Here is a 13515-nt window from a genome sequence, read left to right on the forward strand (position 1 = left end):
AGGATGCCATGAGCGACCAAGTCCCATCCACCTAGAGGGGACAGTCCACCTCCTGAGTCTAGGGAGCAGCTCCTGGGAGAAGGTCATTGGGTGGGCCCTGAGGACAGAATCCAGGTACCTACTGAGGACACTGCCCAAACTCAAGCCTATTTGTCATCCTCCCCAGCCGAAGCAGTGACAGACACCTCCATATCAGGGCCTCCACCCATGGACCACAGGTAATATCAAGAGCTGCTGTGCAGGGTGGTACAGAACATGAATCTCACAATGGAGAAGCTACAGGAACCTGCGGACCCAAAGGAGGATATCCTCTCACATGAAGGGCCCTCTAGGGTGGATCTGCCAGTCGTAAAGACAATTCAGTCGAATTACACGGCCCTATGGCAGACCCCATCTTCTATCCCTCCAGCAGCTAAAGGTGTTGAGAGGAGGTACTTTGTTCCACCCAAGGGATTAGATTGCCTATACTCCCATCCTCACCCCTCTTCAATTGTGGTCTCAGCAGTCAATGAGAGGGAAAGATTAAGTCCAGCAGGCCCCAGCCTCCAAATCAAAGGAGGCCAAAAAACCTGACCTGTTTGGCAGGAAAGTCTATTCGATAGGGGGTCTACAGCTCAGGATTGCAAATCAGCAGGCGATCCTTAGCAGGAATGCCTTGAAGTCATGGGACACCCTAGCAAAGTTTAAGGAGTGGTTGACCCACGACGAGTGGCAGGAGTTTGGTGCCATGCTGGAGGAGGGCCGCACAATAGCCAGAACTTCCCTACAGGCAGCCCTAGATTTCACAGACTCAGTAGCACAAACTCTCTCAACAGATGTGGCTATGCACCGGTCTACATGGCTTCAGGCTTTGGGATTTCCCCTGGAGGTCAAATCTGCATTGCAGGATCTTCCATTTGAGGGCAATAGCCTATTCTCAGAGCAGACTGACACTAAGCTACGCTCCACCACGGACTCTTGGACAACCATGAGATGCCTGGGGATGCATACCCAAGCCTCCAAAAGGTGCTCCTTCCGCCCTCAGCCTCCCCAACAGAGGTTTGCACCCAGATAGTACCAAGAGCAGCCGTGCAGGTGCAGTAAGAACCATAACAGGAGAAGAACCCCATCACAGCAGAACAACCAGGGAAATAACTCCTCCAAGCCCAGACCTTAAACAGGCCTTTTCAAGGTGAACCCGAGGCAGAGCACCAGACTTGCTGGATTTGTTCCCCCTCTTTTCTGCCAGATTATCCCAATACTAACGTGCATGGGCTAATATTACGTTGAACTGTTGGGTCCTCTGCACGGTTGGAGGGGGATACTCCCTGTAGTTTGCTTTTCCGCTGCCTCATGATCCCCCTTCCCTGTCCCTCTTCAGGGACCCCCTCTCATGAGCCCCTCCTAAAACAGAAGGCTGAATTGCTCCTTAAAGCAGGTGCAATTCAAGAGGTCCCTCAGGATGCCAGGGGCAAGGGATTGTATTCCCGCTACTTTCTCATCGCAAAAGCAAAGGGCAACCTAAGTTCTATCTTAGATCTAAGGAACCTCAACTGCTACATGTGGAAAATGAAGTTCAGGAAGGTCACCCTTAGCCACTATAATTCCCTGTCTGGATCCGGGAGATTGATTTACTGCCCTCGACATGAACGACACCTACTTCCACATTTCGAACCTTCCTTGTAACTACCAATTTTGCGGTGCCTTTCCTCAGCCCCACAAGTGTTTACCAGATGGATGGCAGGGGCAGCTGCTTTGCTCTGAAAGAGAGGAGTGCAGATATCTTCTTACCTGGATGATTGGGTGATAAAAGCACCCTCTGGAGCTCAGCTCCTGACTCAGCTGGGTATCCTCTTAAACAAGGAGAAGTCGGTGTTAAGCCCACTGCAAAGGGGCAACAGTAGACTCAATAGAAGACACTGTTATCCAGAGTCCAGGGTTAAGGGTGTTCAGGTCCTCATAGATTCCCTCACTCAGCATCCAATCACTATTGCAAGGATGGGCCTCGGGCTTCAAGGCCACATGGCATCATGTTGTTATGTGATCAGGTACACACATCTACACATAAAGCCCCTTCAGGGGTGGTTCACTTAGGTGTATGAACCCGCATGTCACAACATGGACATGGTAGAATCCATTGCCCAGAAGGTGATAGAGTCCCTCAAGTGGTGGGCGGATCCTCGCAATCTGTCAAGAGGAAGTGTAGTTCTCCACTCTGACACTGGTAACCAACGCATCAAAACATGGAGTGGGGAGCCCACCAGGGCAGCCTCAAGATACAAGGACTCTGGTCACCCATAGACATGAGTCTTCACATCAGTGTGAAGGAACTGAGAGTGGTCAGATTGGCAGGCCGGGTGTTTCAGGCTCAGATGCAGGGCCGGTGCGTCTTGGTGTGTATGGACAATATGACTGCAATGTTTTATATAAACAAACAAGGGGGTGCGAAGTCATCTCCCCTATGCAATGAAGTGCAGATTTTACGGTACTACTGTGTGAAACACAGAATTCATCTCGAAGCCCAGTATCTCCCAGGGCTATAAAACACATTGGCAGATGCCCTCAGCAGAACCTTTTTGGTCAAACAGGAAGGATGTGATAAAATTGATCTTCCACAGGACTCCCCATCTAGACCTGTTTGCCACCCCAGAAAACAAAAAATGCCTCGCCTTTTGTTCATTCCAGAATCACTATTGGGATTCTTTAGGCAATGTGTTTGCTCTCCACTGGGGGGAAGCACCTATCCTATGTGCATACTCTCTGATTCCCCTGGTACATCAGGTCCTCATGAAAGCCCGGAGGGAAAGAGCCCGTCTAATCATGTTGGCACCAGCATGGCCGGGCCAACATTGGTTCTCTACCCTACTCAACCTGTTGGTGGAAACCCTGATAGCCCTTTCCCTGTACTCAGTCCTTCTGATGCAGCATCGGGGATCCTCAGGTGCCCGGATCTGTGCTCGCTCCATCTGACAGCGTGGAAGCTGGATGGTTCAATTCGTTAGAGCTTCAGTGCCTGTGTCAGGTACAAGAGTTTCTATTGGGCAGTAGAAAGCCCTCCACCAGGGTGGCATATTTGGCCAAATGAAGAGGTTTTCCAGCTGGTGCGCGGAGCGGGAAATTTCCCCAGGGCAGGCATCTATTCCAGTAGTGTTGGAGTACCTGTTGCACCTGCAATCACAGTGCCTGGAACCCTCTTCAGTTAAAGTCCACTTGGCGGTGATGTTTGCCTCTCAGCATTCCCCATGGTAACGCGGTTCAGAAAGGAGTTGGACAGGTTGTACCTGTATTGTCATCCACTTGTACCTGCATGGGACATGAACCTGGTACTCAGTAAGCTTCTGGGTCTCCCCTTTGAACCGATGGCTCTTTCCTACATCACTCAATGAAGTTGACTTTCCTGGTAGCTGTCACGTCAGCGAGACGAGTGTCTGAGTTGAGGGCCCTAGCCTCAGAACCACCGTACACAGTTTTCCACAAAGTGCAACTTAGACTACACCCAGCTTTCCTACAAAATGTGATCTCCCAGTTCTGTAACCCCAAAAAATCCCCACTAGCGACCACCCAGGGTTACACTAGCGTGGGTTTATCGATAAACTAAAGAAGAAAGAGCTGCCACCAAAGGTTTCAACTAAAGCAGGAACCAGCTCTCACACACACACCTTCATTCATTTGCTCATTCACATACATTCATTTCTGCCCTCAGGCACTCACACACTTACACAGGCATATGGGTTGCAGAAGGAGCCAAGGCATGTTGGTTTTGGAGGGTCTGTCTGCTGACTATGGCTGGGGAGCTGGTCAGAAAAGAAACTGGTTGTAGAAAGAGGAGCTTCTCAGAAAGAAGCTCTCTCCTTTTATTGCCTCTGTACAGCTCCTGTGACTCATCCACCGTCATCACCAGAGAGCATGCCCAGACTTCCCTTGATCCAGCAAAGCAGCAGTCTCCTTTGTTTGCTCCACTTTGGTATGACTCCTCACCATGTGCCCAGCTTTGCGATTGCAAACACACACCAGTATCCAATCACAAACACATTCATATCTCAGGGGAGAATGCAGTTTAGAGTAAGCTTACAGTGAGTTTCTGAACTTATAAAGCAAAGTTGCTGACAGTTACAAAGTTGCAAGGTTTAACAAAGATTACAATGAGCTGCAGAGTTTAAAAGGCAATGCAGTTACAAAGCTTCAGAGAATCATTTACAAATCAACAGTAATGAAGTGACTTAGAAGACAATTGCCTCCCCGCCCTTTCCCCCAGCAATGCAGTCACCAGGAGGTTTTTGTTTCTAAGTCATGTGTTAGCAGGATCTTACAGTTTACTGTATTTCCAGAAAATGCATGTGTAAAATCAGATAATAGCTCAGGCAGAGGCTTTTTATGCAACGTTATCCACCCCTTGGTCAAACCAAACTATGGTGACCACACAATGGTGCCTCCACCCATCCACACCAATATTTCAATTACCAGGACAATTTCTGGATTCTGCATATAGATACCCTGTTTACAATAAACAAAATAAATGGACAATACTAAGATAGCAATCAGAGGACAACAAAAGGAATTAACAATAAAGAGGGACCATGCAGTAGTACACAGACCATCCAGGAAGTTTCTGGAGAATGTTGGAGATAACTTCTTGGTACAAGTGCTGAAGGAACCAACCAGGGAGGAACAGGGGCGGCCTGTGAGCCTAGGCGAACTAAGCAGTTGCCTAGAGCGCCGCTGGCCCGGGCGCCCGATGACGTCACGGGGCGCCGGGGCAGCCCGTGATGACATCACGGCCATTGACGGCCGTGCAGGTGGGGGCACTGATTGTGCTGCCCGCCTGGGGCACCAGCTGCTGCAGCTGGCCTCGGACCGCTCCTGGGGAGGAGTATAAATATATTGCTCAAGAATGCAGGGGAGTTATCAGGAAGGCGAAAGTGCAATCAGAATTGCAGCTAGCAAGGGATGTGAAGGGTAATAAGAAAGGCTTCTACAAGCATGTTCGCAATAAGAGGGTGATCAGAGAAGGTGTGCGACCCTTACTGGATGAGGGGAGTAACCTAGTGACAGATTATGTGGGGAAAGCTGAGGTACTCAATGCTTTTTTTGCCTCTGTCTTCACAGACAAGGTCAGTTCCCAGACTTCTGCACTAGGCAACACAGTATGGAAAGGAGATGGACAGCCCTCAGTGGATAAAGAACAAATTAAGAACAATTTAGAAAAGCTAAACATACAAAAATCCATGGACCTGGATTTAATGCATCCAAGGGTACTGAGGGAGTTGGCAAATGTCATTGCAGAGCCTTTGGCCATTATGTTTGAAAACTCATAGAGATTGGGAGAGATCCAAGATGATTGGAAAAGACAAATGTGGTGCCTATCTTTAAAAAAGGGAAGAAGGACAATCCAGGGAACTGCAGACCAGTCAGACGAACCTCAGTTCCTGGAAATATCATGGAGGAGATCCTCAAGGAATCCATTTTGAAGCACTTGGAAGAGGGGAAAGTGATCAGGAATAGTCAACATGGATTCACCAAGGGCAAGTCATACCTGACCAATCTGATTAGCTTCTATGATGAGATAACACACTCTGTGGATATGGGACAGTCAGTGGATATAATTATACTTTGACTTTAGCAAAGCTGTTGATATGATCTCCCACAATATTCTTGCCAGCAAGTTAAGGGACTATGGATTGGATGAATGGACTGTAAGATGGATTGAAAGCTGGCTAGACTGTCGGGCCCAATGAGTAGTGATCAACAGCTTGATGTCAGGTTGGTGGTCGGTTTCTAGCAAAGTGCCCCAAGGATCTGTTCTAGGACCAGTTTTGTCAACATCTTTATTAATGACCTGGATGAGGGGGTGGATTGCACCCTCAGCAAGTTTGCAGATTACATTAAACTAGAGGGAGAGGTAGATACACTGGAGGGCAGAGATAGGGTCCAGAGTGACCTGGATAGATTAGAGAATTGGGCCAGAAGAAATCTGATGAGTTTCAACAAGGACAAGTGTAGAGTCCTACACTTGGGACAGAAGAATCCCAAGCATTGTTACAGCCCGGGGACCGACTGGCTAAGCAGCAGTTTTGCAGAAAAGGACCTGGGGATTACAGTGGATGAGAAGATGGGTATGAGTCAACAGTGTGCCCTCATAGCCAAGAGGGCTAATGGCAAATTAGGATGCATTAGGAGGAGCATTGTCAGCAGATCCAGAGAAATGATTATTCCCCTTTATTCGGCACTGGTGAGGCCATATCTGGAGAATTGCATCCAATTCTGGGTCCCCCCACTACAGAAAGGATGTGGTTGCATTGTAGAGGGTCCAGCGGAGGGCAACCAAAATGATTAGGGGGCTGGAGCGCATGACCTATGAGGAGAGACTGATGGTGTGTCTAGACTACCAAGTTTTGTCGACAAAAGTGGACTTTTTTTAAGTCTCAGCTTGACAAAGCCTGGCTGGTTTGATTTAATTGGGATTGGTCCTGGCTTGGGCATGGGGCTGAGCTCTCTTCAAGTCCTCTGATTCTCTGATTTTTTTTTTTTTTTTTTTTTTTTTACCTTTTCCAAGCAAGACAATTTTTTATTTCAATAACAATTTTGTTTGAATAAGGACTGAGGAATGCTTTTGAGATTAGGCCCGTAAACAGAACAACTTTTGTTATGGCATTTTGGATCTTCTGTTTCTGGTCAGAACCAGAAAATGCAATGTAACCTTTCTTCCAGGTAGCACCAGCAGCAGCCAGAGCCAGGTTCAATATCTAGGAGTTCCTCTCCATCCATCCAACAGAGAACTGACCTGAGCCCCCACCCAGTGTCCTGGGAAATTCACACAACCCTCTGGGCACCTCTGGGAGGCAACGCTTCCCCACTTGCCAGCACGGAGTCTGAGTGTAGAATAGAAACCTTTAATAAAGGGGGGGGGGGGAGAGTATCATGGCGTGAATTTGAGAAAACACCACAAACATAGTTCATAACCAAAACCATGAGTAAATGTCCCAGGTCAAGTGGGTTGGATAGTGTCCTTGTCCTCTCAGGCTCTCAAGTCCACCAATGTAAATCTCCCCTTCTCTGCACCCCCTCACAGTTACTTGAGAGAGAGGTGGGAGGCATCTTACTCTGCTGGTCACTCGCCATCCACCTGTTGTGTGAAGGTGGGACTGGAGAACCTTCCAGCCACAAGAGCTTCCAGCAGCCACTGGAGTACAGTTACATACCATAGAGACTCCTTATGGAGCCTTTCTTTAACTCTATAATTGAAAGAGTGGGGAGAAACAGGTCAAACCGGTCTTACAGCTCACGCCTGGAGGACATGCAGCTTGCTGATTCTCTTGCCTCCCCAGCCTAATTTTTAGGGCTCTGGAAGTTGAGCCTCTGTCCATCCAAGTTTCTTTACACTGAAAGTTTCCAGTTTCTCCTCTTTGAATGGAGTTAGACTTTTTTTGCATTCCCAATAACTGCAAGCATTGGTGGTCATATCTTACAATTCCTGCATTTAGGGTTAACGCATTTTATGACCCCCCACAACAGCCAAATTTGGTTACAATGGGCAAAACACCATTCTAACAATTGAATATCTAGCAGGCCTAAGCAAACTTGAGTGAACTGTCTTTACATAACCACACCCAGGATTTCTCTCTCATTCTAGATAGCTGTAATGGAAGCATTGATTCAGACCCTTCTTACAGCAGTTTCACACACAGAAAAAGAAAATGAAACTTTTGAATTCCAGATCAATGTTTATTCCATCCAAACCAGTTCCCCCCAGCTCTAGCTCAAAAGTAGCATGATAGTCATAGAGGAGACATAAACCTTTGGTCTTAGGTTAGGACCACCATAGATGATGGATATAGAGGGTATAAAGTAGTGGGACAGGAGGTAAATTACAGAGGTAACTATCTTCATCTGCTCAGCCAACCAAAAATAAAAAATCCTATCTAGGAAGGTCTGAGTTCCTGGTCCTTCATACAACTGGTCAAACCTTGAAAGCTTCAAGGGCTCAGACAGGGACCTACTCAAGTTTTCAAATGCTTCTGTCTTAAATGCTTTTTAGCCTATATGTCTAGGCTGTAAATCTAGCAAGAGCAGGATTTCTCACCGTGTTTTAATACTTCTGCTTTTTTAAGCATCTTGGACAATTTTTCATCGAGACTGTTCTTGAGATTTGGAGAATGGATCTGGGTAGTTGTCTCTTTATATAAATACATTTCCTCTTTCCTACCCTGGGGTTCATTGAGTAGGACACGAGGAACAATATACATAGCATCTCTCACTTCCGTTTTAATAGGAAACAACTGTAGCATCGGTCACTTGCTCTTTCAAGCTCCTTCACACAGGAAAATTCCAGGAAGACAAATCAAAACTTATACTGCAAATCAGTGTCTTGGCCTGATGTCCCCTTGCAAATAGATTGCTGTATGTGTCATGATGCCCTGTGCAATGGCCTTTCTTTAACTAGCATTAGATTAGCTCTCTGTCTCTCCTGTGCTACTCAGGTCATGATAAGATTATTTTCTAAAAATAAGGCTGTCTTTATCAACTGCATGTTTTGGTGGTGTTTTTTCCTTCAGCAAGGTCATATTTTGACTCTTGGAAAGGAGGTTAAGGTCTCCTGTGAGCAGAACAGTTGTCTGACCACATCTAGTAGAGAGTAGATGTTAAGAGGCAGTCTGCTGTGAAATGAGGTGTAGAAATCCAGTTGGTTACTTGTGGTGATCTGTTGGTAAGCAACGATTTAGCTCTATCAGACCATTGCTTTCATCAGAGAAACAGAGAGAAGAAAAATGGAGGCTTTTCTACTATGCACTGGAAAAGTGTGCACGTGTGGCATGAATTTCCAAACATACCACACCGATGGGCAGATGGTATATGTGATAAATTGTGGGGTCAGGGAATACATTTGATGCCTCTTGCCACTTTTGACAGTCCCTTATGCTTTATGTATAACTCCAAAGTTGGTACTGTAATGAACTGACTTGGCAGGTGTATGTACCTTTGCCTTCTACTGCTTAGAAGCAGAACTGCTCTATTATGTCATTGACTGTGTACTGCTAAAAGCTAATTGAGACTTTCCGTTAGTTCAAGTGATTGGCACCTGTGGTCTTGAAACAGGAATATATAAGTTTTTTATCCCTTGCTATTGCTATGAATTCCAAATTTGAAACCTTACATATTGTAACAAATCCACGGAAAACATACTATAATTTAAATTTAACCTAAAATGAGCTTGACGAGTATTAAGAAGGCAGGTCAGTTTGGGAAAGTGTAGACATATTTCTTCTCTCCAAGGATGTGTCTAGACTACAGAGTTTTGTCGACAAATCAGCTTGCTTTGTCAACAGAACTGAAAGGTGTCTAGACGCTCTTTGTCGACAGAAGTTTTGTCGACAGATACTGTCGACAAAACTTCTGTCGACAAAAGCCTGTAGTCTAGACGTACCCCAAATGACATAAGTATGTAGCACTACCAAAAGAGTTGATGTGCTCTGATAAAGATCTGGCTATTTAATGTTCATCTGTATAACTTTTATGAGCTAAGCCTGTTGATGTGAATAATTGTTGATATTTGCAGGACAGTAGAATGTTAGGATGATTATCTTTCTGTCTGTCTCGCTAATCTCCATTCAACTATCTTTAGTACAACTGTAAAGGACTTGGTTCTTCTACCACAAGATAGAATTCAGTTGATTTTAACGTAAGCTATTTCTGTCCTGTGGTGGGAGATTTGGGCTCCAGAACCCCATTTTTATTTTCTTACTGGTTTCTGTCCTATCTGTCTCTCCTTTTCTCAAAGTAAAGTAAAATAAAATCTGAAGTGGGGAAACCTCTCAAGTGGTCATCCAAAAAACAAGCTAAAAGCAGTTGCCCAGCTGAGGTAAGCCTTCAACTGAAAGATGAATTTAGTCGCACTGCAAAATGTATGAAGATACATTAAAGTGATTAAGACCACTCTTGGTGTTGGTCTTTTTGATGCAGCTTTCACTGTAATTCACAGGTTACACTTCTGTTCATCTGGACTCATTGAGGTTGTACTTAACTCCCTCTGAAGAAATCATTTTAACCTTGGCTTGGCATTTTTTCCTGTAATGCATGTTGGTGAATCTCGCCCATCCAATTAGCAGACTTAACACCAAATATTTTCTAAAATCTGTAAAATGTAAAACTTGAAAATATAAGTTTGTTATCCCTGAAGGCCCTGTCCTTTCAGCACAATCTTTGTCAGCATACTGTAAAGAGGGGAATTTTGTCATTCAGTCACTAAAGGACAACCTTTGCTCAGTTCAGCAGTGTTGTTTTCAATAATCTTACTTGAAAGGTGATCTTTCCTTCTCTGCCATCACAAAGATAGCTTTAGCATTATACCTTTGATATCATTTGTAACAAATTCCATAAAGATTCCCATAAAGGAATGGGAAGAAGGTAAGACAGTCAAAAATCCCAGATTTTAACCAAATGAAAACTATTTATCCTTTAAGCCTGCTCATATAATGTAAACCCTAAGTTTAATTTTCTATTACAGGAACAAGAGGACCCTAATAAGCTTGCTACCAGCTGGCCAGATTACTACATTGACCGCATCAACTCCATGGCTGCAGTAAGTTACCTCTGCACACAGCCTGTAAAATTTCTGAACAGTTTTCGATTGTGAAACCATCTCTTCAGAGTGGTGAGAGGCTTGATTAATTTAAAAGTGAGCTGGCAAAGAGGGGAGCATATTTTGTAGATAAGATCCTGCGCTGGCAGAGAGATGGAGTGAATGAAATACAGGCCTTTTCAGCTCTTATTTCTGTGATTCACAGCATTGAAAATGATGAAATTGGAGTCTTCACTGGAAACTCCAAATTATATTAATGAGGTGTGATATTGTCACCTTGCTTTTATCTTGCAAATCAGCAATGGAATTTCTTCTGTGTTCCTGTGTACATGTACATGTGTGTGTGCACATGCACAGATATTCTCTCTCCTCTGTTTGAACCATGCTTAAAGGTGATCTTAAAAGCTTTAAAGACATATTTCAATGTAAACGTAAGATCCTAATCAGTAATAAAAACATGGCCTTGACCCATGGGTTTAACTAGGATTACCATATTTCCCTATGCCAAATTTGGTAAAATTGCTCTGATTTAGGTGATTACAACAGCAATCAAAACGAGTCTTCAAAATAGCAGTAAGGTGACTGAGCCTCCTTTAAAAGACACACTGCATTATTATCTTACTATTTATTTTAGAAATACGCATCTGTCTGTCTCTCTGTCTGACTCCATTTGCCCCAAAACTCCTCCTAAATGGTAAGATCTAGGACCACCAAATATCGCATGCAACTTCCTCTTATCCAAATATAAAGCCAGGTAAGGGTTTGGATGTGCCTGGACTTCTATTGTTTTCCATAACATGGAAAGCAGTGACGTGATGAGGGGGGTGGAGAGGGGTAGTTGCCCCCAGGTGCCACATTGGGGGGGCACCAATTTAGTCCCTCTCCACTTCCCCTGTCATTCCTTGACTCGCTTGCTTCTCCTCCCCGCCTCTCTACCCCCAGCCTGATCCTCCTGCATCTCCACTGGTGAGTTAGTGCATGTGGGGGCCTGGCCCCAAACTGGAGGGGGTGGGAGAAGACATGGTCCAAGCTCCCCTGGCTCTTCCCAGGGTTGGGCTCAGCCATGTGCCAGGTTTGGGACCCTGCTGCACGGGTGTGGGGGGAGGATGCAAATTTTGCCTTTGCCCCCGGGTACATAACACCCTCACTATACCTCTGATGGAAAGGCCAGGAGCTGATAGAGGAGCTATACTGCAAGTGACCAGTAGCAGCAACTGCATGAGCAAGACAGGGGCCAGATGGTGCCAGGGCTTACCATCTTGTTGGTCATTGCCCCAGGTAAGTGCCCCCCTATGCCAAACCCATCCCCGTAGCCCTTGGCCACACTGCTGTGGCCCACCCTGGGCAGGCCTCGTCAGAGGTGGGGCCAGGAGGGCCATTTGGCCCGGGCCTCAGGAGGGCCTCAGATTTTGACATTTTTCTACTAGGTCATTTCCATTTATTATACACCTTGCAGAGACAACAAGGGAAGCTCTATATACCTGCAAAAAATTGATTTAAATCATTGTGTGACCTCAGGCCTTTGCTAATTTTTTGGTCATGTCTGAGTTTCTGTGTGTGACAGGAGACTGGACTAGCTTCTGTGATTGGTTATGAAATGCTGTTTACAGTCTTTGCATAGTTTAGAGGTTTTGAAAGTCGTAATTAATTCTGTTACTGTAAAGGGATTTTGCTTGGTCTGAGGGTGAGTTTAACCTTTAAATTAGATGTTTATCTCTGCATAGGAGATTTTTGTATTCCTGTTTTTTCTTATGTGTCTTCATATAGAACCGTGGTCACCAACCAGTCGATTGCGATCGACTGAACAATCGCGGGAGCACTGCCAGTCGACGGTGAGGCAGTATTCCCAGCCTCCCTTGTTCCCTCCCACCCAACAAGGAGCCCGTGCTGGTGCTACAGACTCCCACAAAAATAGAGCTAGCTCTGGCTTTCTGTGGCATGGGGTGGAAGTCTTGCGGCTCTGCACCAGATCTGGATCTGGATCTGGATCTGACACGGAGTCTCAGACTTCCTCCCCCTCCCCCCCCCCCCCACAGGAAGGAAGGCAACCCAGGAAAGGAAGGGAAGTCAAGAAAGTGTACACCCCCCTCCCCCGCCCACAACAGTGCGTGAGCTTTCTTGTCTTCCCTTCCTTCCCCATGCTCCGGGAAGGTGGTGGGGAGGGGGTAGTTAAGATGGTGACACAGGATCCAGAGTGGCTGGATTTCTTAAAGGAGCTGCACATGCACTTCTTCCAGTTCTGCCTGCATATCCTGCTCCAGAGATCCTCATCCCTGGAGACCCCTAGGTACCAGCCAAGCTGCTCCTGCCCCCTCTTGCCTGACCAGACCCCCTCCCCCCATCAACACCCTGCCCCCTCTCCCTGGCCAGACCCCCACTAGCATCCTGGCCCTTGGCCCAAGGCCAGACAACCACCAGGACCCTGCTCCTTCTCCCTGGCCGGATCCCCACCAGCATCCTGCCCCCTGGCCAGACCCCCCACCAACTCCCTGGCCAGACCCCCACCAGCACGCTGATCCTGCCTCCTGGACAGCTGCAAGAGGGCTTAAATACGGGACTGTCCCACTGAAAAGGGGATGGATGGTCACCCTAGGTTTAACCAAAGTCTTTTCAACACAGAACCTAAATGGAAGGGCAAGAAATAGCTATGTCACCTTTGTGCTTCCCTGGTGTTAGGGTTAACTTGGCCCCAAGTGCAGCAGAGAGCTCAAGAAAGAAGTGATGTCAAGGATAGGACATGCCTCCACAGCTTTCACTAAACGTAACAAGGCATAGAAATCAAAGAGATGCAGTGCCGAAACAAAACCTGAGAATTTCCAATGGTGCTAAAATATATGGCTGCAAGCACCAGAGATCTATTGAAATATTAGGTACTTTGGCAGGGTCAGGCCCAAGGGCTGCTGCAGAGTGGAAGAAAGACAGCCCAAAAAGGGCAAAAGACCTGCTAAATAGAAGCAGAG

The 13515-nt window shown here is 46.3% G+C and overlaps 1 protein-coding gene across 5 annotated transcripts in view; it reads left to right on the forward strand.

Annotated features, from left to right (window-relative positions):
- The window catches only part of DAAM2 (dishevelled associated activator of morphogenesis 2), a 371485-nt gene that overhangs the window by 226731 nt on the left and 131239 nt on the right, over positions 1-13515 (forward strand). For all 5 annotated transcript variants that reach the window (XM_089777421.1, XM_075925085.2, XM_006131756.5 and 2 more), the window contains one exon: positions 10481-10555. In XM_089777421.1, coding sequence (XP_089633547.1) covers positions 10481-10555 — 75 coding nt within the window. The remainder of the gene's footprint in view (positions 1-10480; positions 10556-13515) is intronic.

Source organism: Pelodiscus sinensis, chromosome 3 (genome assembly GCF_052426305.1).
Source record: "Pelodiscus sinensis isolate ZL-2025 chromosome 3, ASM5242630v1, whole genome shotgun sequence".
NCBI lineage: Eukaryota > Metazoa > Chordata > Testudines > Trionychidae > Pelodiscus > Pelodiscus sinensis.